The sequence below is a fragment of the Gossypium hirsutum genome, chromosome A05 (genome assembly GCF_007990345.1).
Source record: "Gossypium hirsutum isolate 1008001.06 chromosome A05, Gossypium_hirsutum_v2.1, whole genome shotgun sequence".
In the NCBI taxonomy this organism is placed as follows: domain Eukaryota; kingdom Viridiplantae; phylum Streptophyta; class Magnoliopsida; order Malvales; family Malvaceae; genus Gossypium; species Gossypium hirsutum.
In genome coordinates, this window is record NC_053428.1 from 14835811 (window position 1) to 14860784 (window position 24974).

A 24974-nucleotide genomic window follows, 5' to 3' on the forward strand; every position below is an offset into this window, starting at 1 on the left:
TCCATTTGAGTAAATTGTATGACAAATTCGTGTATCAAATCGGATAAAAAATAGATACCATATTAAAAGAAAGAATCAAATTTAGATACCAAATATTATATTAAACCTCCTTTTAATGATATTATTAATTCAAACTATTAAATTGATGACAGTGTTAATAATGCTGAAAAATTCACTTATTAATAATATATAAAATTATAAAATTATAAAATTAAATAAATTAAATTATGTGAAATTCAAATATAGCAATTAAACTTATATAAAAGTTAGAAAGTTAAATACTGTTCTACTCGGATCCAAATAAACCGTTAGTTGCCAATGAAACTATTGACGGTGTGATAAAGTTATAATTTATTAGTATCATAAATCAAAATACGATTTAAAATAAAGAGGTCAGTGGTCACGTGGTTTTGGGATTAATTTATGGGGGACTTCAGTCACCAAAGCATCAAAATGTGTTGGTTGATTTGGGATCAGATCAGAAATAAAGTGGACGATCTGACTTTCTAATTTCTAGTTTTGTACTTGCTGAGTGTGAACAAGAATATTATAAAATTAAGATGATTGGTTGAATTTCGGCATAGAGAGGTTTTTTTTACTTTCTAAAATTTATGGATTTAGTCCTCATAATTTAATTTAATTAATTTTAATCTTTATATTTTTGAATTGGTCAGTTTTAGTTGTTATCTTTTCGCATTTTTGAAGTATTGGTCTTGGCCAAAGCAACAGCTAAATTTGTTTGGTTAAATTCAATTATTAGTCATGTATCATGCGTTTAGTTGTAGATTTAGTTCATATTCTCCAATTCAATCATTTTATATCCCTATACTTTTTAAACCTTGAAACTTTTGTCTACACAAATGACCATAGTTAATTCATTAACTAGATTTTTAGTAACATGTGAAAATAATAAGCTGACATAACATCACATATCAAATTTCAAAAATAGCAAAATTTAATAAATTTAATAATTATCATTTGGTGATGACTAAAATTTAAATTTAAAAAATTCAAAAATTAAAAATGACCAAATCAAAATATAATGATTAAATTTGCAACTTTCACACGATGCAGATAGTAATAACAAAATTTAACATTTTTCTTTTAAAGTGAGAAAAGCTTTTTTTGTCATTTTATATTATATAAAATTTAATTATAAACTGGTATGATTCTCTCCCACGCTTCACGTCGGGTTAAATATTTATTTCATTTGCTAATTATAGAGTAGAAAAATTAAAGGTTGCAATATGCTCTAAGTTATTGTACTATTTATATATTTGAAATTTAACTTTTATACTTTTATTTTCTAGAATTTAATTTTTTCATTTTTCGAGTTTAAAAATATAGGTTTATTTGTTAACACTGTTAAAATTCATTTGTTAAACTTTTTGGCATGACAATTTGAAAAAAAAAACCTCAATTGGTGTGCATGCAGCAAATGGCATCGTAATAGATTTGGATTTAATAGATAATTTTAACGATGTTAACAATTTTTAAAAAAATTATATCAACATTTTAAATGAAATAAAGTATTTAGACTAACTATTAACTAATGAATTATAAGAGCTGAGGTATCAAATTATTTCAAACCTGAAATATATAGATTAAATCTCGAATTTAAACAAAATATAAGAATCAAAATTATAAATTAACTATTCTTATATAATCTTAGAAAACAAAGAGATTAGAATTAAAATTTAACCATTATGTAAAAGAAAAAGTGAAGAAGAAATGAAATTAGACAGGTGCCAAATAAGGAAGGCCTTAAACCCTTCCTTTTATATTTAGTAGTATAGATTAGTGATACGCTTCAAAACATTAACTAACCGATCCCGATGTAAACGTGCATGTGCCCACCCATCTTTACAACATATAGTAAACTCTAAATTATAGTGTACAAATTTCCAATTAGAATCAATTTCAGATGCTCTTAAAATAATAGTTTTCAGCTTAATTTAATAATAAGCTTTAGTGGTACCAAAATAATAATAAGCTTTAGTTAATTATGATTTTCTTTTCATGTTTAAATTATAATTCCGTAATCCTTATTTTATTTGTTAATATACATACTTTCTCATGAATTTAATATATTATAGTGCATTCATGTCATGGATAAAAAAAATTATATTTAACATATATTTATAAAAAATTATATGAAAACTAAATACAGTTTAATTGAAACAATAATATTAAGGGTTTGAAATTCATAATTTTTATTATGTGTAGTTATTTTTTAAGATTTATTTTTATAAATTTTATATAAGATATTAAAATATCTCGTACTTATATTTATTATTTTATTAGAAATTAAATTTAATTATTTTTTAATTAAACTAGTGTGATCGATGACATCAAATTCAATATAATATCTGTAATTTATAATTATATTGGTATGTATTTTTTAAAATCATCATACCAATGTCATGCTGTTTTCATTTATTTTTGTATTGTATTTTTTATATTTAAATTTATATCATATTTTGCACATATTATTTGCTACAGTGATTCTATTCATGAAAGAATTTATGAGTTCATACTATGCCATGTCATATTTTAATACATAATTTCTCATACCAAATTAATTTAGAGAAAAAATTATTCGTGCTCATGTGCACATGATTTTTAGTATATATTTTCATGCATTAGTAATTATTTTATGTACTTTTTTTTTAAATTCATGCATTATTTTAATTATTTGTGTATCATATGTTTGTTTTATAATTATATCATATATATAACTTTCCATCTTGTTGACTAAGACTTTGGAACGCTTACTTTACCGATTCAAAATAAGACAAGCACATATTAATAGATCACACCCCTAACAAAGGGGGTTTGCTTGATATTCATACATTACGCTTATTTATTATCTTAATAGGGCAACTTGCGCCCAAGAAATAAAAACATCAATACGTGCAGAACCATTAACAAAAAAATATGTGAAAGCTCGGGAAGGGGCAGACAATGCCCCTAACAAGGCCCAAGAACCAGCCAAAACTCTCTTTCTCCCTCTCTCACTGCTTCTTCTTATCTCCACTAAAGTTGTCATAGGCTAGGCTAAGATTCGGTTCAAAAAAAAATCATGTCCATGTTCATTTTTAGGTCGATTCTGCTCATCCAAAAAGGCCATTTCATTGTTAAAAAAATAATGAAATATATATTTTAATTGATATTTTATATATTTATATTTAAAATATTTTTTATTTAAATTAAATTCTAGTCAACTTAGGATAAAAAAATATTTGTCCAAGTTCGACTCAAGTAAGGTTTGGTGGGCTACTTGTTCCTAGGACAATCCATCCATTAGGTGGAGATTAGATTTGTCCAAGGATTGAATAGTTCATCCAACCCCACTTGAGTGGGGCTTGAACAAATGTTTTTATACTATGTATGGATTATCCTAATAAATAAAATATATTTATTAAAAGTTTATATAAAAAAAACAAATTAAAACTTTAATTTAAGTGATAAAATTAAAAATTTAAATAATATGAGTCTAAATTTAAATTTTATTGTATATAGATTTTTATTAATTTAATATAAAAATAAAAAATATCCTCCTAATAAAACCACTTTTTTATAAAAGAAAACATGGTAAGTACATGATAACTACCTGTTCTTCTCAAAGTAATCCTTAAATAACAAACACATGAAGCTTAAAAAAAATGCTTAAAACCATTACAATATGTTTACCCATAGGCCACAATTTTTCACATAAAAAGGAGTATCGGGAAGCTCTAAGAATAACCACAACTTTAAAAAAGGAAAGAAAAGGCAGTATTTAGTTATGGCCATTTGTAAAGCAAAGCAAAGGAAAACAGAGAAGGGAGGAGGGATGGGTTTTTTACCGAAACAATATATAAAAGAAATTTAATTATTGAAATAGGATTGCATGTCTATTATTTATAAGCAAAGGTAAAGTACGGTGTGGCTTAAGCAATCAGTGGCACCAACCTTCACTGGCAGCAATCATTTAGATAATGGTTACAATAAAAAAAAAATTATGGTATTGCTGAACAATTGACCGCATCGGTATGTATTTACTCCAAAATATATTCATATATTTCATATTATTAGACTCAAAAAAATATTTTTTTAATAGTACAGTCGACGTATCAAGTAACACAGAAATTAATTAATATTTTTTATTTTTTTTATTTTTTTAAAAGATAAAAAAATAGCTTGAAACTTGGTTTGAGAGCTGGCACCGCCTTACTGCTTAACACCAATATAACTGGTTAATCACAGGTTCGACTCCCAAGTTAAGTTTCAAGCTTTTTTTTTTATCTTTTGTTTTTATTATGTATATATATAACTTCATTGGGGGTTGGCTTTTTCCCAGCCCCACACAAACAATTTGTTAAGGAAGGAAAAAAAGCTAAGGGCCCAATCACAGATGAAAAAGAAAGAAGGAAGGTCCCCTCTGAAAAAACAAAAAGGTATTTTAATTTTTTTTGTAATATTAAAATCATTTATATTTTAGATTTATAATTTTTTTTTGTAAAAGTCATTATTATTAGTTTAGATTTTTTTTACCAAATCCTGCGGTGTCTAGATAGGGCATAATCCGTTTGTTTGACTAGTAACTTGGAGGGGACCTTCTTTCTTTTTTTCCGGCTGTGGCTAGGTCTTTAGCCTTTTTGTTTTCTTAACGGGTTGTTTGTGTGGGGGTTGAGGACCAAATCAACCCCCTTTTATAATGATATTTTAATAAATATATATACATATAATATAATATAAACAAAAGATAAAAAAGGCTTGTAACTCGATTTGGGAGTTGCCACTTACGTGACCAGTCAATCACAAGTTTAGCTCCTAAACCAGGTTTCAAGTCTTTTTATTAATCTTTTAAAAATAAAATATATTAAATATTAATTAATTCTAGTATCGTTTGACACGTCAGCGACACCATTAAAAAATATTTTCTTTTAATTTAACATTATGAAATACAAATGTATATTTTAGGATAAATACATACCGGTGTTGTCGATTGCTTAGGCAACACTATAAAAAAGTTATTATTTTTTTAAATTCTAATCACTGCCTAAATGATTGCTGCCAGGGGAGGTTGGTGTCGCCAATTGCTTAGGCGGCACCATCGGTTCACTATGTAATTTGCATATTCTTGTAAATAATAAACATGCAATTCTATTTCAGTAATTAATTTTTTATATTAATTAGGTAAAAAACTTATTTTTAAAGTTTATATATTATTATTTATTCTCAACAATCTTTTTTTAAATTTATATATATATTGAAAATATTTCTGTAAATTTATTTTTTTTTGAATTTTTTAGAATTATGATTAAATTGAGACTATTTACAAATTTTGAGAATTAATTTTTTAAAATTATGACTAAATCAATATAATATATAAAAATTAAAGAGTTAAATTTGTTATTATATTGATTTTTCAACTACCATGACACCCTCCCTTTAGTACAATTAACGGAAATGGGCCAAAAATAATAATCTCAATTAGTTGAGTGGCTAATTTAAAAAATTCATAGTTGGGTGACAAAAGAAATCTATAATTGAATGATCAATTTAAAAAAATCATAATTAGCTGACCAGAAAAAAAATAGCCCATAATTAAGTGGCCTGTGGTGTAATTTACTCAAACTAAATTCACATTGGAACCAAAACTTCTCTATTTCTCTTCCATCGCGGTTCGTGCCAATCTGTATGCTTTCCCTTTCAACTTTTTTGTTCTGGGTAGATTCGACCCAAAGGTCCCCGAGCAACCAAGGATGGCCCTGGGTTTTGCTCCTCCTACTACAGATTCCTTGCTAGACTGTTTTTGCCTATCATATTTAGAGCCGGGATCGGTCTAATACGAGACACAAAAATTAAAACATGATTCGCTACTTTTCTAAAATGTAATTTGTTAGGTAGTTTTCTTATTCATTTAATATGATTTATTGGATACTAAATATATAGTTTTTTTTGTGTTTATATAAATATATAACCCTAAATAAATAAATTCTGAATTATTTATTTTATTCAATAATTTTAAGTATAAATCTCATAATTATAAATGAATTTTAATTTTATATAATTTTATTTGATTCAATTCTTACATATTATTGACACAATTATTGATATAGTATCATTTTAAATTTATATATTACATATACAAATAATTATATTTATTTAATATAAAAATAATATGATATATTTATTCAAATGTGTATAATTTAATCAAAATTAAAATTTCATTTATATATTTAAACCGTAATAAAAAAATTATTAAATATATAATTTTAAAATTTATCTCTATACTAAACAACGTTAGTTTTATTGAATTTACAGCTAGAATTCACCATTTCAAAAATCAAAAAGGAGATACTGGTTTTTGGTAATAGAAGTTTTTGCCCACAAGGTTTTTTAGTTTTAAGTTTTTTCTTTTTTCGTGCTTTTAGGCTTTATCTGATTTTGGTGAAGATTAGTGTGCGTTTCGTTTTAAGAAATAATAATTATTTTGATTTTGGTTTTCTTAAAAAATGGAAAATAATGAATAAAATGTACATAGTTACAAATTTTGAGAATGATTTTTGAAAATAAAATATAAAAAAATCATGCTTTCATTGTTTTCAATAAAAATATTTTGGAAAAATGAAAAAAGTTAAAAATAAGAAAAAAAAATTAAGTTTCATTTTATGTGTTAAATTGGCTGTGTTTGGAATAATTTTGGAAGCAGCTTTTTATTTTAATAACCTTTAAACCTTTTTAATTTAAATATATTTTATTTTAAAATTGTAAAATATTTTTAATAAATTATACTATAATTTATTTATTTATTTATTTTTATTTTGAAAAATACATACCAAACAATTTTCATTATTGAACATTTATCAGACATATCTCTTACTTTTCTTAAAAATATAAAATAAAAATTATTTCCTGAAAATGAAAATAGATCCTTAGTTTTTGATTGTTTTTAGTAGTGTTTAGTTGTTTTAGGGCGGGGGTTTGATATAATGCGGTGGATTTTGTAGGTTGTTTTTGCTTTATTATTATTATCTAAAAGAATGAATGGGTTGATTCAAATCTCGCCGTTGTTTGCTCATGCTATTATTTGTTCTTCTTCTTGGGTTGATTATAGCTATCAGGTTGTGTTGTCTGGTTCTGCTCTGTTTCTGGGCAAAACTGAGGGATAACTACAACAATCAGTTTAAACTTAGTATATTAATATCAGGGGCATATATATATATTCCTATATGTTTTAAGGGAATAAAGAGACGAAGAATTATAGAAATTTGGAAGTGAATAATCATTTGAGAATGTGGTGTCAAGGTCTACCCTGCAATTGATTGAAACAGCGAAAGGGTTTAAAGCTTTAAATTTCCTCTAAATTGTCTTTTTCTTCTTTTTAAAATTATTTAGATGATAAAACTATGTTTCAGCATTTTATTTGTTCACCTCAGATTTTATTAATCCCCATCTGTTGAAAGCTGGACTGCAATGCAACATGGAGCCAAAAGCTTGCTACTGTCGAAGACCAGCAGCTATCGAGCTCAGCTCATTTTGCTTGGTGCGCACGAATGGTTTTTGAACCGAATGAAGCAACCAACTTTGCTGCTTTGTTTTGATGCAATTTGGTTCAGTTCAACCTTAGTTTGTTTGTAATGCTAGTTAAACTTAAGTTAGTGACAAGATCTTTTGATGTAATGGCTGATTGGTCAGCTATGTTTGATTATTTTTTGGCTAGTGATTAGGTTTGTATTAGTTGGGGCAGTTAAATACATTAGGTAACTGTCAATGTACAATGTAACTCTTTTATATATTTCAAGTTGAATGAAAAAGATAAATGTTCAGTCACAACATTGCTGAGTATTTTTTATTTTTGACCAAAATTTTTGCTTTGCTTTTGCCTCGATTCTTCTTGCTTCAGTCTTGCAAACACTGAGTTGCAACTTTGTTTTGATGTTTGCTGCTGCCATTGTTCCAACAAATGGTATCAGAGCCCGAGTCTTTGAGGGGCCTTTGTATGCAATCTGTTGTGTTCGAATCAAAACCAACAGCAAGTTCAAAATTTGGTAAGATTGAAGCATTTAAAATCAGTTTAGCAGAATGAGTTTCACTCCACCACCTCCACCAGTGTTCACTGGAGAAAACTATCACATTTGGATAGTTAAAATGAAGACTTATCTCCAGGTACATGATCTTTGGAGTGTGATCGAGAATGATGCTGAACCACCTCCATTGAGAGCCAATCCCACCATTGCACAGATGAGGCAACATACTGAGGAGTGAGCCAAGAAGCATAAGGCTATGGCCTGCTTGCAAAATGGAGTCTCTGATGTGATATTTACTCGCATCATGGCCTGTGACTCACCTAAGCAGGCTTGGGAGAAGCTGAAGGAGGAGTTCATGGGGACTGATAAGACAAGGCAACAGCAAGTAATCAACCTCAGGAGAGACTTTGAAAATTTGAGGATGAAGGAGTCTGAGACCATCAAGCAGTACTCAGACAGGATAATGGCCATTGTCAACAGCATTAGGCTCCTGGGAGTGGACTTCACAGAGAGCAGAGTTGTTGAAAAGGTTATTACAACTCTCCCTGAGAAATTTGAGTCTAAAATCTCTTCACTTGAGGACTCGAGGGACTTATCAGCCATTTCATTGTCTGAGCTGATAAATTCCCTATATGCACTTGAGCAAAGGAGGGCGAATAGGCAGGAAGAGAATCCTGAAGCTGCTTTCCAGGCTAAAGCCAGTGAAGGCTTGAGTGTGAGTGCAAAAGGCAAGAAGCCTTGGCACAATAGAAGGGTCAAGTCAGGAAGAGATGAAGCAAAAAGGGTGTTCCCACCATGTGTTCATTGCAAGAAGACAACACATTCAGAAAAGTATTGCTGGTTTAGGCCAGATATTCAGTGTAGAAAATGCAAACAGTTTGGCCATGTGGAGAAGGTGTGCAAGGGCAAACCAAGGGAGGCTACTCTGCAACAAGCTAGACCTGCTGAGGACATTCAAGCTCAGGAGGAGCAAGTGTTCACAGCAACTTGTTTTGTTGGCACAACCAAGGCCAGCAATGATTGGCTACTAGACAGTGGCTGCTCACACCATATGGCAGCAGATGAGAAGCTGTTCAAAAGCCTAGACAGAAGCTTCCACTCGAAGATTAGAATTGGAGATGGTAGGCTGATTGAGGCTAAAGGCAAGGGCAGTGTGTTGATTAGCACTGGTTCAGGAAACAAGCTGATCTCAGATGTGTTTTTTGTACCTGACTTAAACCAGAATTTGCTTAGTGTAGGCCAATTAGTTGAAAAGGGCTATACATTGGTTTTTAAGGATGGTTGTTGTATTGTTCAAGACATGAATGGTCTGGAGTTAGTCACAGTCTCTATGACTGATAGGTGCTTCATGCTGGATGTTAGCCAAATAGAAAGAAAGGCATACACCAGCCTTGTTGAAAGCACTGACTTGTGGCATAGGAGACTAGGCCATGCAAATTTTAGATCCATCGATCTGTTACATAGGCTGAATCTGGTTGATGACATTTCAAAAATTGAAGCTAGTGGGAATGTTTGTGAGGTTTGTCAGCTTGGTAAGCAGGCTAGACTGCCTTTTCCTGCTGACAGTGCTTAGAGAGCTCAAGACAAGCTTGAATTGGTGCACTCTGATGTTTGTGGCCCTATGAGAACACCTTCAATCAGTGAGAACAGGTACTTTGCCTTGTTTATAGACGATTTAACAAGGTTGTGCTGGGTCTACTTCTTGAAGCAAAAGTCAGAAGTGTTTGAAGCCTTCTGCAAATTCAAGGCTTATGCTGAAAATCAGTCAGGCTGCAAAATTAGAGCCTTGAGGACTGATAATGGATCTGAATATGTGTCTGATAGATTTCAGAAGCTTTGTGACAGTGCTGGGATTCACCATCAGCTCACAACAGTCTATACTCCTCAACAAAATGGAGTCTGTGAGAGAAAGAATAGGACTGTACTGAACATGGCCAGGTGCCTCTTGTTTCAAGGCAAGCTTCCAAGTCAGTTTTGGGCTGAGGCAGTCAACACCTCAGTGTATCTGCTCAACAGACTGCCAACTAGAGCAGTCAAGGATAAGACTCCTTTTGAGGCTTGGCATGGACTCAAACCTGTGGTAACACACTTAAAAGTGTTTGGCTGTGTATGTTATGCACTTATTCCAGTAGAGAAAAGGACCAAGCTTGAGAGCAGAGCAACTCCAGGAATCTTTGTTGGCTACAGCAGCAACAAGAAGGGCTATAGAGTGTATGATCCTACAGCAAAGAAGGTTTTAGTCAGCAGGGATGTTAAGTTTGATGAGGAAAAGGTTTGGAATTGGAATGGTGTTGTGGCTGACTTGTCTGAATTGGACCAGTTAGACTTGGTTGCTGAACCTGCAGAAGAAGGACCAAGTAATGATGCTGTCGATGATATACCAGTGAGGGGCACCAGAACTTTGGTTGATGTTTATCAGAGGTGCAATGTTGTTGTGATTGAGCCCTCAGACTTTGAAGAGGCTGCTAAAAACAGAAGCTAGATGAAAGCTATGGAAGCTGAGTTGGAAATGATCAACAAAAATCAGACTTGGGAGTTGGTGAGCAGACCAGAACACAAGAGGGTCATAGGAGTTAAATGGGTGTATCGGGCAAAGTACAATGCTGATGGCTCACTGAACAAGCACAAGGCCAGGCTTGTAGTGAAGGGCTACAGTCAGCAGTATGGTGTTGACTACCTAGAAACTTTTGCTCCAGTGGCAAGACTGGATACAATTAAGCTGCTGTTTGCTTTAGCAGCTCAGAAGCAGTGGAGAGTTCACCAATTGGATGTCAAATCAGCATTCCTGAATGGTTTTCTCAAGGAGGAGATCTTCATCGAGCAACCTGAAGGTTTTGAAGTTGTTGGACATGAAGACAAAGTGTATAAGTTGAGAAAGGCCCTCTATGGCCTAAAACAGGCACCAAGGGCCTGGTATGACAGAGTTGATGCCTACCTGACCAAACTTGGATTTGTAAAGAGCCTTAGTGAGCCTACTCTATATGTTAAAAGGTCAGAACATGAAACCTTGCTGATAGTCTCCTTGTATGTGGATGATTTGCTTGTGACAGGGAGCAAAATCGAGTTCATTGATCAGTTCAAGGTCCAAATGCAGCAAGTGTTTGAGATGACAGATTTGGGGATCATGACTTACTTCCTTGGCATGGAAGTGCACCAATCTGATTGAGGTATCTTCATCAGCCAACACTCATTTGCTTTGAAGATCCTAAACAAATTTTGCATGCATAACTGTAAAGCAGTCAGCACACCTGTGGCTCAAGGAGAAAAGCTGACTAGCAGTGGTGATCAGCAGAGGGTTGATGAGAGGCACTATCGAAGCCTAGTTGGTTGTCTGTTGTATCTAACAGCAACCAGGCCAGATATCATGTTTGGTGTCAGCCTGTTATCTAGATTTATGCATTGTTGCAATGAGGCACATTTGAAGGCAGCAAAGAGGATCCTAAGATACATCAAGGGCACTGCTAGTTTTGGTGTAATGTTTGAAAGTCAGAACCAACTGAAACTAGAAGGCTACTCTGACAGCGACTGGGCAGGATCTCTCGATGACATGAAGAGTACCTCTGGATACTTCTTCACACTTGGATCGGGCATGTTTTGCTGGAGTTCTAAGAAGCAACAAACTGTTGCTCAGTCCACAGCTGAAGCAGAGTATATTGCTGCAGCAGGAGCAGTTAATCAGGCCATTTGGCTAAGAAAGCTGCTTTATGACCTTAATGAAACTCAAGATGAAGCAACTAAAATCTGGGTGGACAATCAGTCTGCAGTTGCAATAGCCAAGAACCCTGTGTTCCATGGCAAGACTAAGCATTTTAAGATCAAATTGCATTTTGTTAGAGAGGCTGAACAAGCAAAGGAAGTCAGCCTTGTGCATTGCAGCTCAGGAGCACAATTGGCTGACATAATGACCAAGCCCTTAGGGGCTGCTCGATTTGAATCTTTGAGAAGTGCAATTGGAATGTGTTGCATACAGTCCAAGGAGGAGTGTTGAAAGCTGGACTGCAATGCAACATGGAGCCAAAAGCTTGCTACTGTCGAAGACCAGCAGCTATCGAGCTCAGCTCATTTTGCTTGGTGCGCACGAATGGTTTTTGAACCGAATGAAGCAACCAACTTTGCTGCTTTGTTTTGATGTAATTTGGTTCAGTTCAACCTTAGTTTGTTTGTAATGCTAGTTAAACTTAAGTTAGTGACAAGATCTTTTGATGTAATGGCTGATTGGTCAGCTATGTTTGATTATTTTTTGGCTAGTGATTAGGTTTGTATTAGTTGGGGCAGTTAAATACATTAGGTAACTGTCAATGTACAATGTAACTCTTTTATATATTTCAAGTTGAATGAAAAAGATAAATGTTCAGTCACAACATTGCTGAGTATTTTTGATTTTTGACCAAAATTTTTGCTTTGCTTTTGCCTCGATTCTTCTTGCTTCAGTCTTGCAAACAATGAGTTGCAACTTTGTTTTGATGTTTGCTGCTGCCATTGTTCCAACACCATCACCTGCCTTGATTTGGTTGGGTAAACTACTTAATAGGATGTGCCTGTTACTGTTATGTTTATATAGCCTGCAACTTATTTGTAATTAGTGTAGATGTTTAATTTGAATGTAAAATCTTGCATAATACATGATGTAGTTGGTAGTTGATGTGGGATGGATGACATTATTTTAACAGACGTTCATCACCTTGCAGGCAGAGAGCTTATTCCATAATAAACTCAGAAAAGATAACCCGCAAAAGAGTGACAGTAGAAAGTTTGATTTTTCTTATCAACAACAAAAAAAAAGAGCTAATTACCACTGGGTATTTTTTTTTTTAATATGGAAAACATAATTACCTCTAGTTTTATGAAGTAGTTAATATCTTTAAAAAATAAATTTTTTGATTGAATCATCAGTTTAGAAATAATTAGTGGAGCCAGCTCAGCAATCAATATAGATCCATGAATATAATAAGAAGGACGACACTACTTTTTTTTTTTTTTTTATGACCCAAAGAGGCTCACAGGATTGACATGGCGATCCAAAGATGATAATGACTAGTCTCTAAAACTAACTACAATTACTGGTTCATATGTCATATCTATGTATCCTGGAAAGGCAAAGCCGCCGTAGATACAGACTTAAATATCTTTCAAACATTAAATACGTTCCTCTGCATGGCCACGAGTGGACGCCTATGCCTTACACTCTGGTGGTGGTGGGTGACGACTACCACGTCCATGACGCTCATCATTGCAATAGTAGTAAATTCTGCATCGTTTTCGAACCCAGCTCAGTAGCTTTTTGCCTCGAGCACTAAGCCCTTGCATTTCCCAATCGCTTTTAGCGACGAAGTTTCTGTAATAAGCAACGAAAGGAGCCTTGGACCAGTCGGTTTTCACCCTCCCACCTCTCGTCGCCCAATCATCCGCATCCCACAAGCTGGCGTACACCTTCATCCGCTGGTTATTGGGGTACGGAACTCCAATCGACTCTTCATTGTTGAATACCCTTATCGGGATGCTATCTACCAAGATTCTGAACAAAATATTATATGAAAATCTCGAGCAAGACCACACTAATAATAATGAAGAGGATGGAATCGAGTGTGTGTTAATTTCTTACATGATGTTTTTGGGGTTCCATACAATGGAATAAGTGTGAAAATGCTTTGTTGGGTCGAACCAGAGGTGGAACCCTTCCTCTCTTCCCCCTTGTCCTTGGGTGAACACGTTAGTGTGAAGAGTGTAAGGAGAGCCACTTTTGTTGCCCAAGAACTCTAGGTCGATTTCATCGTGAGACGGTCCTTCTGAAGATAGCTGCAACGATTTAAAAAGAACAAAACAAAAGCATATTAATAGCATGCATTTCATGAAATTACAAAGACTTGCAAAAAGAAATTAATTAGGGAGGTGAAGATCGTACGTAGAAGGTGGTAACAGTGCCAGCTGAGTTACCAGCAATGAGCTTCATTTGCATGTTGAACCTTCCGAAGAGGTAGTCTCTGTTGGACTTGAAACCGGCGCCTCCGGCAGTTTTGTCCATCGTAAGCCTCAGAAGATTACCTCGACCAAGTACTCGAGCATGGCCGCCGCCCCATGTTATCTCCACATCTTGATGGAAGTTATTGGCGGAAGCAGCAGCCATGAGAGAAAGCAAAAGCATTGATGAAACTCTCAAGTTTCCCATCCTCAAAGTAAGTAAGAAAAAGAGTTAATGTTGTAGTTGAAACCATAAGGCTATCATATATATATACATATATAGGTAATGAACAGATGACAGGTTGTTTGATATATGACAAGTTGAAAACATGTTGCTGCACTAGCCACTATGTACTTTCCAACATAAATTATACTTTAAAAGGAGCGTAAATGTACAAAAGTTAAAAACTTTATATTTTTAAAAGTACTTGTATTGGATACATATTGAATATTGGAAAGTAGGCTCAAAGTCCATTGAGTCTAACCGAAGAATGAATTAAATGCCCAGTAGATCTTTAAACTTTGTGGAAGATGGTGACCAGATGGGCTATAATCCAGCTACTTTTTTTTGGGGACTTTGGGCTCAAACTTGCTTTGTAGACAAATTAAATCATTTAACCATATAAATTTAGATTGATATAGGGGGTTTCAGGTTCAGTGAAAAAGGTAGACTTGCAAACAGCCTTTGAGCAAAATAGTTAAAGAGCAATTGAGAATGATCTGCAAAACCTTGAACAAAAAATGGAGTCGTACTTTAAAAGCATCATCCTCTAAATGGTCAAGACTGACAATTAAAGCGTATTGGAATTCGCTTGTACAGCTCAAAATCCTTGTTGAAACAGCCACGGAAGAAACAAATCAGAATTTGCAAATGAGGCAAACAGAAAAAGAGAAAGCCATTGGAGTTTTCCAGGTCCTGAAAACCAATGTATCTTCAAGCTCAGCAGCTAGTATAGAAGAAGAACTCTATACAAGTCATACAGTGTAGCGATTCTTGGCACCTCTTTCACGTTTTGCATCCTCCTGGAAAACCAAATACAAGCATTTGTTTATATACCCCACACAACTAGGACAAACAAAAAAATAAAGCATTAATATGGAAGATCTGTAACTCAAAAAATAATCCTTACATGAAATATGAAGCCTATAGTTTCCTTATGACCAAGTAACTCTTTCCACTGTTTTCCAATGCTTATCTGCATTTAAACCAAAAAAGAAAAAAATATATGGTTGTAGAATTGCACGATCCATTAAAGAAAATATTGGGTTTTGGAAATTACACAAGTGAAGCAAATTCTGGTTACCTGAGCAGTTTCATTGGTGGCATTCTTGGTCCACAATGCTATTTTTTCCTGCCTGCCTCTCACGTTGACAACCGCTCCACAGATCTCATCGCCATACCGGAACTGTTCTCCGATCAAAGCCAGCAACTAGTAGAGCAGAAGATATAGAAGAGATTAAGCCTTATATATATTTTTTCTATTAATTATCAAAATTTTCATGTATAAACAAGTGCGCGGAACAATACCGTGTACAGCCAACACCTATCTGACTTTCCCCTATGGAATGTTACAGACCATTTGCCTCCATTAGCACAAACAGGGTCTTCCCACTTTGGCTCAATCTTATATTTGAAACAATGAAAGTCAGCTCCCACAGCTAGCTTGCTTGGGTGATGAATGTTATTGTAAAGGCTGTAATGAAAGAAAGTTGATGAATGGCAGCAACATAAACAGCATTCTTTCATGATCACGTAACTTACAAACATGGAAGCACCATGCAATGATTCGAGACTTTTATAGATGAAGAGTTAATGTGTCCCAACAAAATCATATTCCACAAGGTTGGTTGTAATGGATTAAAGAACACCTTAATCACATCCAAATAAAATGAAACAGAGGCTAGGAAACAACATTCACTAGTAGGCAGCTCCACCAAGATCCTTACAGAAAACATTGTTCCATGAAAACATTCGTCATATATCGTACAACAACGATGCAAAAACCAAAACTTAATTTCTCTTTTTGATATTCTTCATGTCTATATTTGGGGTTAGTAGCTGTCGGTCTCAACAATGTCATTTTTAAAGTTTGAACTTAATTTTCTCCTTGAGAATACAATGAAATGAGTCTTACCATTGCACCAATATATTTAAAACCAAAACTTAACCAAAACTTAATTTAAGTGTAATGAGCAATAGCTTGGAGAGGGGACGGAATAATTCATTATGACAGGCTGATTTCGGTTTAGGTGTCCATTGATAGCAACATACAAAAACCTATACATCACGATGGATCAATTTCAGAAATAAAAAAGAAGTCCTAGGAATAAATGATTTTTAGAACGTTTTTTTTCCAAATTTCAAGAAAAGCAAACGTCTACAAAATAACAGCACCGTAATTGGCGAGAGAAAAGAAAAAGGAAAAGGATTTTCCAGTAAAAATCTTAAAAGAACACAAAAAAGGGAATTGAAAAAGAAGAAAGAAAAAACCACAATAAAATCAATACTCTGAACGAAAATTTAATGAGAGAGGAAAGAAAAACCTCCAGAATTGTTCAACAGTGGAAAAAGTGTAAATAGCGCGCATAGAACTGCCCCAAGTAGCATGCTTGGATTTGGCAGATGGGTTATCGAACCAGAAGGTCCACAAGTGTTCCGGCTGGTGAGGCTGCTCCATTATACCTTTTTTTGGCGAAGGTAACGTCGTATCGTAATCCCCCTCCTCTTTCAGGTTAGGATTACGGTTCTTATTCTCCTCTTCCTTGGTGCTCAACGATTTCAGATTTTCCTCTACCCCCATTCTTTCTTTCGCTTCCCCTTCGTTTTGGATTTCGTTTTCCTCACAAGACACGAAGGCTTTCTTTCCTGTTTAGCTCGTGGATCTTATATATTACGTTAACCCAAACCTAATCACATCGACTTTTTCCATTTAACTAGCAATAATTTACCAATTAAAAAGAAGTAAATAAATAAATCTACTTCGAATGACTACAACGAATTTGTGATTAACTAATAACAGAACCAATTATACTGAAAATCAAGCAGCATTAGTAAAGGTAGAGGAATGGCCATACTGCTCATGAAAATGGAGAAAATATTTTTAGCTTTTCTATTTATGTATAAATATATATACGTGTTAGGTTTTGATTTGGTTACAAATATCCCTACAAATATGGCTATCATTTTTTTTCCTTTTTTTTTTTACTATTATTAACAAAGGAGTTATAACACAGGGGATGCTGATGCTGAAGCTGCAACCAAAACTAGTATTTTTACGACACTATTTCCCCCTCTTCACCATCTTCATTCAGAATTGCCTCATCATCCTCGTCTTCCGAATACTCGACCTTGATGAACAAACCCAACTGCTGCAGGGGATTTCCACCATTCCCTCCATGTGATGCTCCATTCACCTGTTCAGAATCACTCTTACGACCATGCAATTGATTATTAGAAAGGGAGCATCCACTTAACATCTCCAGTTCCTTCAAAATCTCCAGGTTCTGCTCAATCTCCGCTGTTTTCTCCATCTGAAAAACCAGCAGGACAAAACTAATGGCATTAGCTGATGCTCTGTTTCATATTTTGTATATACTATATGGTATTACAGTGTTCTAGCCTCTAAAACCCTCCACTATATAAACAGAATAAGGAGAAAAAAGAAAACACAAGAAAAAGATGAATACCTTTTGTAATGCAATTCGAGCAGCTTCTCTTTCTCTTTCCCGTTGCTTTTTCAGCTCAACCTCTGCCTTCATTTTTGCTGCTGCTTCAGCGGCTAAGATTTGAGCTTCAATCTTTGCCTTCTCTGTGAAGGTTCAATCATCATCTATAAGATCTCAAGGAACACTATTGCCTCACAAATACTTAACCAACTTAAAACTACTACTACCAATAGGAACTGGTCCCTGCATGCACCAGAAGGACTAATATTCCTAATCACTCGAAACATATCTCAAATTACCATTAAATATAGATACTCATATATCAAGCCAACCAAACAAATCATTTCATTTCTATCGTTCAAGGATAACCTAAAGATATAAACACACTTGCACATCAAACATGAAAGAAAGCGAAACTGTGGAATATGATTACAAATGTATTATCGTATAGGAAGGCACATATTGCATCATCCTGATAAGATTGAAATGGCAGACGCAAGCAAGAAAACAAGCTAAGTTTTTAGCAGTTCACAAATTAAAGCAGTTCAAAATCTATAATGCCAAGTAAAAAGAATTTAAGTGAACAAGTTATTTGATAGAGAGCTTCACTTCATCTTTTTAATTCCATTTGATGAGAGAATTAGAAGACCTTTTCGTTGTTAGCAGCCAAAATAAAAAGGGGAAATTGAAAACAATAAAAATGATCAATAATGCAACATAACATAACTACAATGAGTGTGAAGCTTCAAAGATCACCTTCAAGCTGCCTTCTTTCCAATCTTTCCTTTTCCTGCTGCAGCTTTACTGGATCAGTTTTATCACACTGTATGACAAGGCAGCTTATATTATCACTAAGAAGACAACATGCAATTTGATATCATGTCACATAATATTCCCAACACAATACTCAAATTATATCTTTGCAGAACTTTACATGATCCAGTAGTGCCTTCTTCTGAGCTTTCAGAATAGTGTCTGCAAAACGACGTTTCAGCATTGCAGCACGGAGAGCCTTCTTTGGTGACATTGGCACATCAAAAGTAGGAGTTGACAATCCTAATCAAATGATAGAAAACAATTAAGTGATTAAGCTTACCACACAAAAAGGATCTAATGGCAACCAGAAACCACATCCATATATAAAGGCAAAAAAGGAAATAGCTCAATAGTTAACACCAGCAAATAAACTGACCTTCACCAGAAGCAGCATCTGTTGGAGTTGTAAGTTGAGAACTATTACATACATTCTCGTCATCCAAAGCACTTACAGCCCCTGAATATTTTCAAAAGAATTCCATTACTTGAATCAAGAATCAAGCAGAAAATCATAAAATACAATCAGAATATTTCCCTCACCATTGGAATCCTGATCAGACTTGCTCATTTGTGATGTCAATGTGCTTTTTGCCTGGGAATCCTAGTTTTTGACATAAAATTTTAGTAACATATTTCATGGCACTAATCATAAGAACAATCAGAATCTATTGCTATAAAAGCAGTAATCTATACCAATTTAGAGACATCAGCAATACACACCCTAAGATCTCCACCCAATGATCTTTCCGAAGTCACATCTACACCGAACAAAAAAAATAAGTTATAAGTTATGCTTAAAATTACAGAACAGATTTAGCACCAGAAATAATCAAAACTAACCGCTGGAAGATGCATGGTATGAATCACTAGGAAGGCTGCATTGACACTTAATGTTGCCACATGAACTGCATCTGCAGGCACCTGGGCTCAATGGTGGCTTGGCATTGATAGACCCCTGGGAACAGCCACCACTACCACTACCGGTGCCTATAAGACACATTGCAAATTAGCTCCAATAAAGAGCCCTAAAGCAGAAAGCATATTCTGCCATTTCATACCTTTTTGTAAGCTTTTTCCTGCCAATTCGCTCACACGGTTCTGTGCCGGTTTAGCAAGCTCAACCTATTAATAAGCCAAGAAACTCAGCATCCAAAGCAATGCAAACTTCTATAGTAACAAACATGAAAGGAGCAAAACACTACTTCAAAGTAAAAATGCTGACAGCAAAACAACAATAAATATAACTCTGATTTGCTTTACAATTGTCAATTCCAATATTGTTCTGTAACAATAAATTGAATTACACCAATTCAGAATCAGGAGTAAACACAAGCATAGTTGTTTACAAATATTATAGACAGTAATCACCTCAGCAGCTCTTGCATTCAGAGGCAGCTTCGCAACCTTCTCCTCAGATGCCTTTGACTTCTTGGGCAGAGAGCTATTCCGGGATAGAAGTGTTTTAGGACACTGCTGACTTGATTCATTAACATCTTTCACTCGCACACTAGAAACCTTCCCTTGTCCAACCCTAATATTTTCTTGATTACATTTCTCCTCCAAAGATTTCCACCTTGCTTCAAAAAATTCTTTCATTTCTTCTGCCATTTTATGAACGTTATTGGATGGGGGATTATACAGCATGGCATTAGAAAACGTTAGTCTAATATCAGCCACAAACTCATCAGTGCCAAGATAAATATTCTTTCCTAGTTTGGACTTAATTGTACCCAAATCCATGGGGTTTTTTATTATAGATAAATAATCAGGAATCTGTAATGCTTTGGGATCCACAGGTTGATTAAAAACCCAGCCAGCTGGATGTTTCATCAGTGCTTTCAGTAGGGCAGAGCACTGCTGAGTCATGCAACGGTCCATCTTCCGCCTCTTCTCTGGTGGACCACCCACATTCATCCCCTCTGGTTCACGCTTGTGAGCAATTGAAGTCTCTTTTGAATTTCCAGCAGGTGATGTCTTTTTTCCATCAAAAGAACTACTCAGTTGCTGGCCCCACTCAAAAGATTGATCTTCTATCTTCTGAGAAGGGAACTTGATCTTCAACTTCAGCTTTGGCACAACACTTCCCGCGGCAATCATTCTGTAAAGCTGAAACCTTCAAATAGCTTCTTTTAGGTTTCCACTTCCGCAGACACTGGGAAAAAGTGGAGAGACAAAATAAACATTTAAAATTTTGAGGCAGCTACACATTATAAAGAAGTTATGAAATTGAAAATAAAAAAATCACATTACGACTTCTATTAGCAGGCAGGACCAATATCAAAAGAATCAGACAACATGGTTAATAGAATGCTTGTAATAAATTCATCAAACAAATGGTAGCATGTGTTCAAGAAAAATACTACTGGTAAAACTAAAATACTTACCAATAAAAAAAGCAAAATCTTACCAAGTGCAGTAGGTGTTTCTTATGTCTGTTAAATAAAAAGGAGCATGGAGAAGAACAATAGCGTGAACCAAGAAAAAAAATATAAGTGCAACCCCAGAAAATTACAAGCCATCTAATTTGTTCCTTTTTACTGATAAGCTGAAAAAAAAATAGAACCTTACTTCCACGTTGACCAACAAAGATCAAATCTACGTAACAAACACTAACTAAGATATAAGCAAAGAAACTACTTTATTATTGGATCAGGCATAAACAAAACCCTGATAGAAGTTAGATCCAATCAAAATCGACAATTCGGTAACTAAAACAAAAAAAATTGTACACAAATGCATCAGAAAAGTGGAAATTATGAACTAATCAAAAACTCGTAACAAAAACCTAGGGCAGAATTATTCATCCCGAACCTCAATTCACCAAATCAAAGACGGAAAAATATTCAAAACCATACAGATAATGAAAGTTAAGTTAGATTTCTGTGAAACATACCGAAAATCAACCCAAACAAGCACCGGAAAAAACTTTGACCAGCAGATCTATCGATAGAACGATTCTACGAAGAGAGACCTAAGAGAGATTTTAGAAAAGAGAAAAAAGAAGAGAGAGAAAAAAGCGAGAAGAGAAGAGAGAGTGAGAGAATTTGCTAGGGTTTATCTCTACACTGCTACTCTTACTCCACTGCCTCGATAGAGCGAGAGAGGTGTAAATCTCAGCTAGGGTTTTATTACCTCTCTTTTCTTATCTTTGTACGTCGACAGCTTTTTTTCCTGAAAAAAATTAAAATTACGATGTCTGAAAATTTTACATAAAAAATATAAAGGTCAGAGATCTGTACTTCATTAAATGACTAGTTTGCCCCACCTTGAGTATCCCTTTTGGATATGGTTGATGGGTCAAGATGTATTTTAACTGTTAGAGCTATACTTTCCAAAATAAATAATAGGTGCTTAGGGGAAATATTAACAGAGTATGAATACGGACAGTTCACTTTGATAATAAAGTTTACACGGTTTCGTCCCTACCACTCACAAATATGAGTTGTCCTATTATGCTTTTTGTTTGGTTTTTTATTTGAAGGGACGGCTTTTTTTAGTATGTAATAAGTTGTAGTTTTAAAAGTTAGGAATTTAGTCACTCTGTTTATATTTCATTGATTTATTTTTTTAGATTTCAAGATTTAATTGTTAATATTATTTTCTTATTAAATTTATTATTGTGATATTTTTAAATAAGAAAATATTTAATTGTAGTTATATAATTAAAAATGATATTGTAATTAACTTGAATTTAGTAAAAAAATATTAACAATGTTAACAGTTAGACTTAGATTTTAAAATTTAAAAAATATAAAAACTAAATTTCATGAAATAAAAACGCGGAACCAAATTTTTAATTTTCAAAAAATACAGAAACTTGTAGCACATTTTAACATTTTTTATTTTGTTCAAGGGCGGCAACAATGGTGAAACCAGGGAGCTGGCAAGGACCTCAACCCCTCTAAAATAAAAAATTTTTATTTAGGCCCCTTAATAATTTATAAAATTTTTAATTAGTAATAGTAAAATTATTTTTTGGCCCCCATAAATGATATACCATAAATGATATATTTTTATTTAATCATTTAAAGATTATAAAGATATAGACTATAAAAATGGTGAAATTATATTTTTACTATCGTAAAAATATACAATTTAATTCCGGCCTTCCTAAAAAAAATTTCTGACTTCATCCCTGAGCAGTGGGGCACTACCTTAAGAAGGAAAAAATTAACTTTAAACTCTTTTAAATTTAATGTAAGATGAAATTACACTTTGAGCTTCCAATAATAACAAATTTATAATTCAATCTTTATAAAAGAGGTAATAAAATTACATTTTAACTCTAAAAGAATATATATAATTTAATTTTGACATTCCAAAATAGTTTCACCACTAATTTTGTTGATCTAGATGGAGTAGGATTAGCCAGAAGAGCGTGGACATTGTTTCGGAAATCATCGTGTGGTAGTGGGACATTTATGCATGTATTGTTGACATTTTTTTTTTCTTTAGGCTCGATTCTTCCCTCACTTGTGTTGTTGGATGTTTAGTATCATCTTTCAGCTTCGATATTTGGTCATTTTATTTCATCAAAGCAAAACTCTTTTATTCCTTTCATGGTCGTGCTTGTGATGTGTCTTGATCATCTCTTCTATTTGTGATTTTCTTAAAATGCGAATGGGATTACCCGCTTTTAGTGGGGGAGCAACATTGATGATCGACTCCACAAATTTTTTTGGAAAAAAATACATTTTACAAAAAAAAATTTAATTATAAAAATCATAACCTACAAAAAAAATTTGAGAAAAATTCTCGCAATTTAAAAATATTTTTAAAACAAATTAATTTGTATGAAAATAATTAAATTCTCTCCCATCACTAAAAAAAATCCATAACTTTTTTTTTTCAATTTTTCTTATTTTCTCTCTCACACACTTTAAAATTCTTGTTTTAGCATATGAGAAAACTTGGTAAAAAATGTACTAAAACTTGGTAAAAAATGTACAAGCTATTGAAATTTATGTCATCTACCTATTCTTTTAGTTATTGTAATAATTTAATAATAGTTTTACAATTCATTATATCATACATTGATTTATCGGGTATTTATATTATGCGTTAATTTATTTGAAATTTTTAAGTATTTTAAATTTTTTTAAATCTTACTTCATAATCCAAATTTCTTGACCCTGCTACTACCTGCTTTAGCTTTGTTTCCAAGGGATGGAATTCTTCTTCGCTCAGTCTTCAAGCTTATTCTCTAGAGGTGAGCTTGTGGGCTCTTTTATTAGTGACGTATATTATGATCTCATACAGTTTTTTTCCTTTAATGCTTCTTATGCATTGGATTGCTAAGGTGGTTCTGTAGCACATAACCCGTCTATTCCAATTAACTAGGGCACTGACCAGCGGCGAAGCCAGGGGCTCGCATTGCCCGGCCCGTAAATTTATTTTTTTAGCTTTTAAAATTTTTTAAAAATTTTAAATTAATAAAAGTAAAATTATATTTTAATCCTTCTAAAATTATAAAAACTTAATTTAATTATTTACAAATTATAAAGATATAAACTATAAAAAATTAAAATTTTATCCAACCCCTAACAATTTGTTCTGGCTTCACCCTGGCAATGATATCCATTTACAAAGCTAACCAACCTATTTTTGATATTTTTTTGAGTTATAAACAAAATTATAAAATGAGATTTTAAATTTTTTAAAGTTAAGAGAAAAATATTTTTAGATCCCTTAAAAATTAATAAAAAAAATTTTTGAACTCTTAAAAACTAATTTTTTTTTGAAATCCCGATATTTTTCCTTTAACTTTTAAAACTTAAATTATTTTTTGAACCTCTTAACCACTACTCCAGACCACCCAGGGCCGGGTCTGAAGCTCACACGGAAAAAGCAAGATTTATCAGTTTTGAGATAAAAGTTATATTTCCACAACAAGCGCCTCTAAGTTGTATATTCAAGTATTTGTATTTATTAGGTTCATCAAAAAAAAAAAAGTATTTGTGTCTAGGTTTTGGAAGCTCTTCCACCTTCATCGTCGACACAACTGACCGTATTGGTTTTCCCTTGTGGTCTCATTGTCTTCTAACATTCGTTTCTTTTTTCTCGTCTCATTGTCTCTCGGCAAAATAAACTCGAGATCTCCCCCTCCCATTTAGGCTTATGGCTACCGGAATGGTGGGGGAGAGATTCTCGACCACCTTGTGGCCTGTCCAGATTTTTCTCTTGGAGCTCAACCCCTTCTCTTGAGTCGAGAGTCTCCTCGGCCTTTTTTTCTACTGCTCTGGCAAGGTCCTTGTAGTTGGTGGAGTGTCGTTGTTGATAAGCCTTGACGGCTTGTGCATGATGATTTCGATCTAGTTGCACCAGTCCTTTGTCGTCTGGCTACTGATGTTCGCGGTTGTGACAGTAATGCCTTCTCCAAATCCTTGTTTCAGTTTGGGCTCCCTCTTGGTGGTGGATATGTTGATTGTGAGTACAACCACCCTATTTGTTCGGACTTCTTTGACCACGCTCCCTCCCTCCCTTGCTGATTGCAACGACTCTTGATTTTGGCCACTA

General features: G+C 33.7%; 3 protein-coding genes across 4 annotated transcripts; all 3 read right to left on the bottom strand.

Annotated features, from left to right (window-relative positions):
- Positions 1 to 12936: 12936 nt before the first annotated feature.
- Positions 12937 to 14530, bottom strand: LOC107951013 (xyloglucan endotransglucosylase/hydrolase 2). Its single transcript, XM_016885893.2, has 3 exons — positions 13921 to 14530; positions 13621 to 13814; positions 12937 to 13533 (listed from the first exon to the last, which is right to left on the bottom strand). Exons 1-3 carry the CDS (start codon positions 14182 to 14184, stop codon positions 13191 to 13193), a joined length of 801 nt encoding a protein of 266 aa, XP_016741382.1. The 5' UTR covers positions 14185 to 14530; the 3' UTR covers positions 12937 to 13190.
- Positions 14531 to 14674: 144 nt separating this feature from the next.
- On the bottom strand, positions 14675 to 17034 carry LOC107951014 (eukaryotic translation initiation factor 4E-1). Its single transcript, XM_016885894.2, has 5 exons — positions 16521 to 17034; positions 15505 to 15670; positions 15281 to 15406; positions 15107 to 15172; positions 14675 to 14999 (listed from the first exon to the last, which is right to left on the bottom strand). The coding sequence occupies exons 1-5, from the start codon at positions 16775 to 16777 to the stop codon at positions 14952 to 14954; spliced, it is 663 nt and encodes a 220-aa protein (XP_016741383.1). The 5' UTR covers positions 16778 to 17034; the 3' UTR covers positions 14675 to 14951.
- A 29-nt stretch (positions 17035 to 17063) lies between these two features.
- Positions 17064 to 21664, bottom strand: LOC107951012 (transcription factor GTE12). 2 transcript variants are annotated; one of them, XM_016885890.2, is made up of 11 exons: positions 21352 to 21664; positions 19827 to 20610; positions 19517 to 19580; positions 19299 to 19445; positions 19152 to 19216; positions 18999 to 19059; positions 18835 to 18915; positions 18577 to 18698; positions 18399 to 18465; positions 17664 to 17785; positions 17064 to 17507 (listed from the first exon to the last, which is right to left on the bottom strand). In XM_016885890.2, exons 2-11 carry the CDS (start codon positions 20553 to 20555, stop codon positions 17250 to 17252), a joined length of 1716 nt encoding a protein of 571 aa, XP_016741379.1. In that variant the 5' UTR covers positions 20556 to 20610; positions 21352 to 21664; the 3' UTR covers positions 17064 to 17249. The 2 variants fall into 2 exon arrangements, with proteins under 2 accessions (XP_016741379.1, XP_016741381.1); XM_016885892.2 differs by having other exon boundaries at positions 19179 to 19216; positions 21352 to 21647.
- Between the last annotated feature and the right edge of the window lie 3310 nt (positions 21665 to 24974).

What these genes read in the sequence shown, in the direction of transcription:
- LOC107951012 (XM_016885890.2), bottom strand. Translation starts at nt 20,555, where the DNA reads ATGATTGCCGCGGGAAGTGTTGTGCCAAAGCTGAAGTTGAAGATCAAG. An exon ending in GTCTGATCAGGATTCCAATG is followed by an intron (nt 18,916 to 18,998) that starts GTGAGGGAAATA and finishes GAAAATATTCAG; the next exon opens with GGGCTGTAAGTGCTTTGGAT. An exon ending in CTCGAATTGCATTACAAAAG is followed by an intron (nt 17,508 to 17,663) that starts GTATTCATCTTT and finishes CTGGTTTTTCAG; the next exon opens with ATGGAGAAAACAGCGGAGAT.
- LOC107951014 (XM_016885894.2), bottom strand. Translation starts at nt 16,777, where the DNA reads ATGGGGGTAGAGGAAAATCTGAAATCGTTGAGCACCAAGGAAGAGGAG. An exon ending in ACTGTTGAACAATTCTGGAG is followed by an intron (nt 15,671 to 16,520) that starts GTTTTTCTTTCC and finishes CTTTCATTACAG; the next exon opens with CCTTTACAATAACATTCATC. An exon ending in CTATAGGCTTCATATTTCAT is followed by an intron (nt 15,000 to 15,106) that starts GTAAGGATTATT and finishes TTGGTTTTCCAG; the next exon opens with GAGGATGCAAAACGTGAAAG.
- LOC107951013 (XM_016885893.2), bottom strand. Translation starts at nt 14,184, where the DNA reads ATGGGAAACTTGAGAGTTTCATCAATGCTTTTGCTTTCTCTCATGGCT. An exon ending in GCACTGTTACCACCTTCTAC is followed by an intron (nt 13,815 to 13,920) that starts GTACGATCTTCA and finishes AAATCGTTGCAG; the next exon opens with CTATCTTCAGAAGGACCGTC. An exon ending in TGGAACCCCAAAAACATCAT is followed by an intron (nt 13,534 to 13,620) that starts GTAAGAAATTAA and finishes TATTTTGTTCAG; the next exon opens with AATCTTGGTAGATAGCATCC.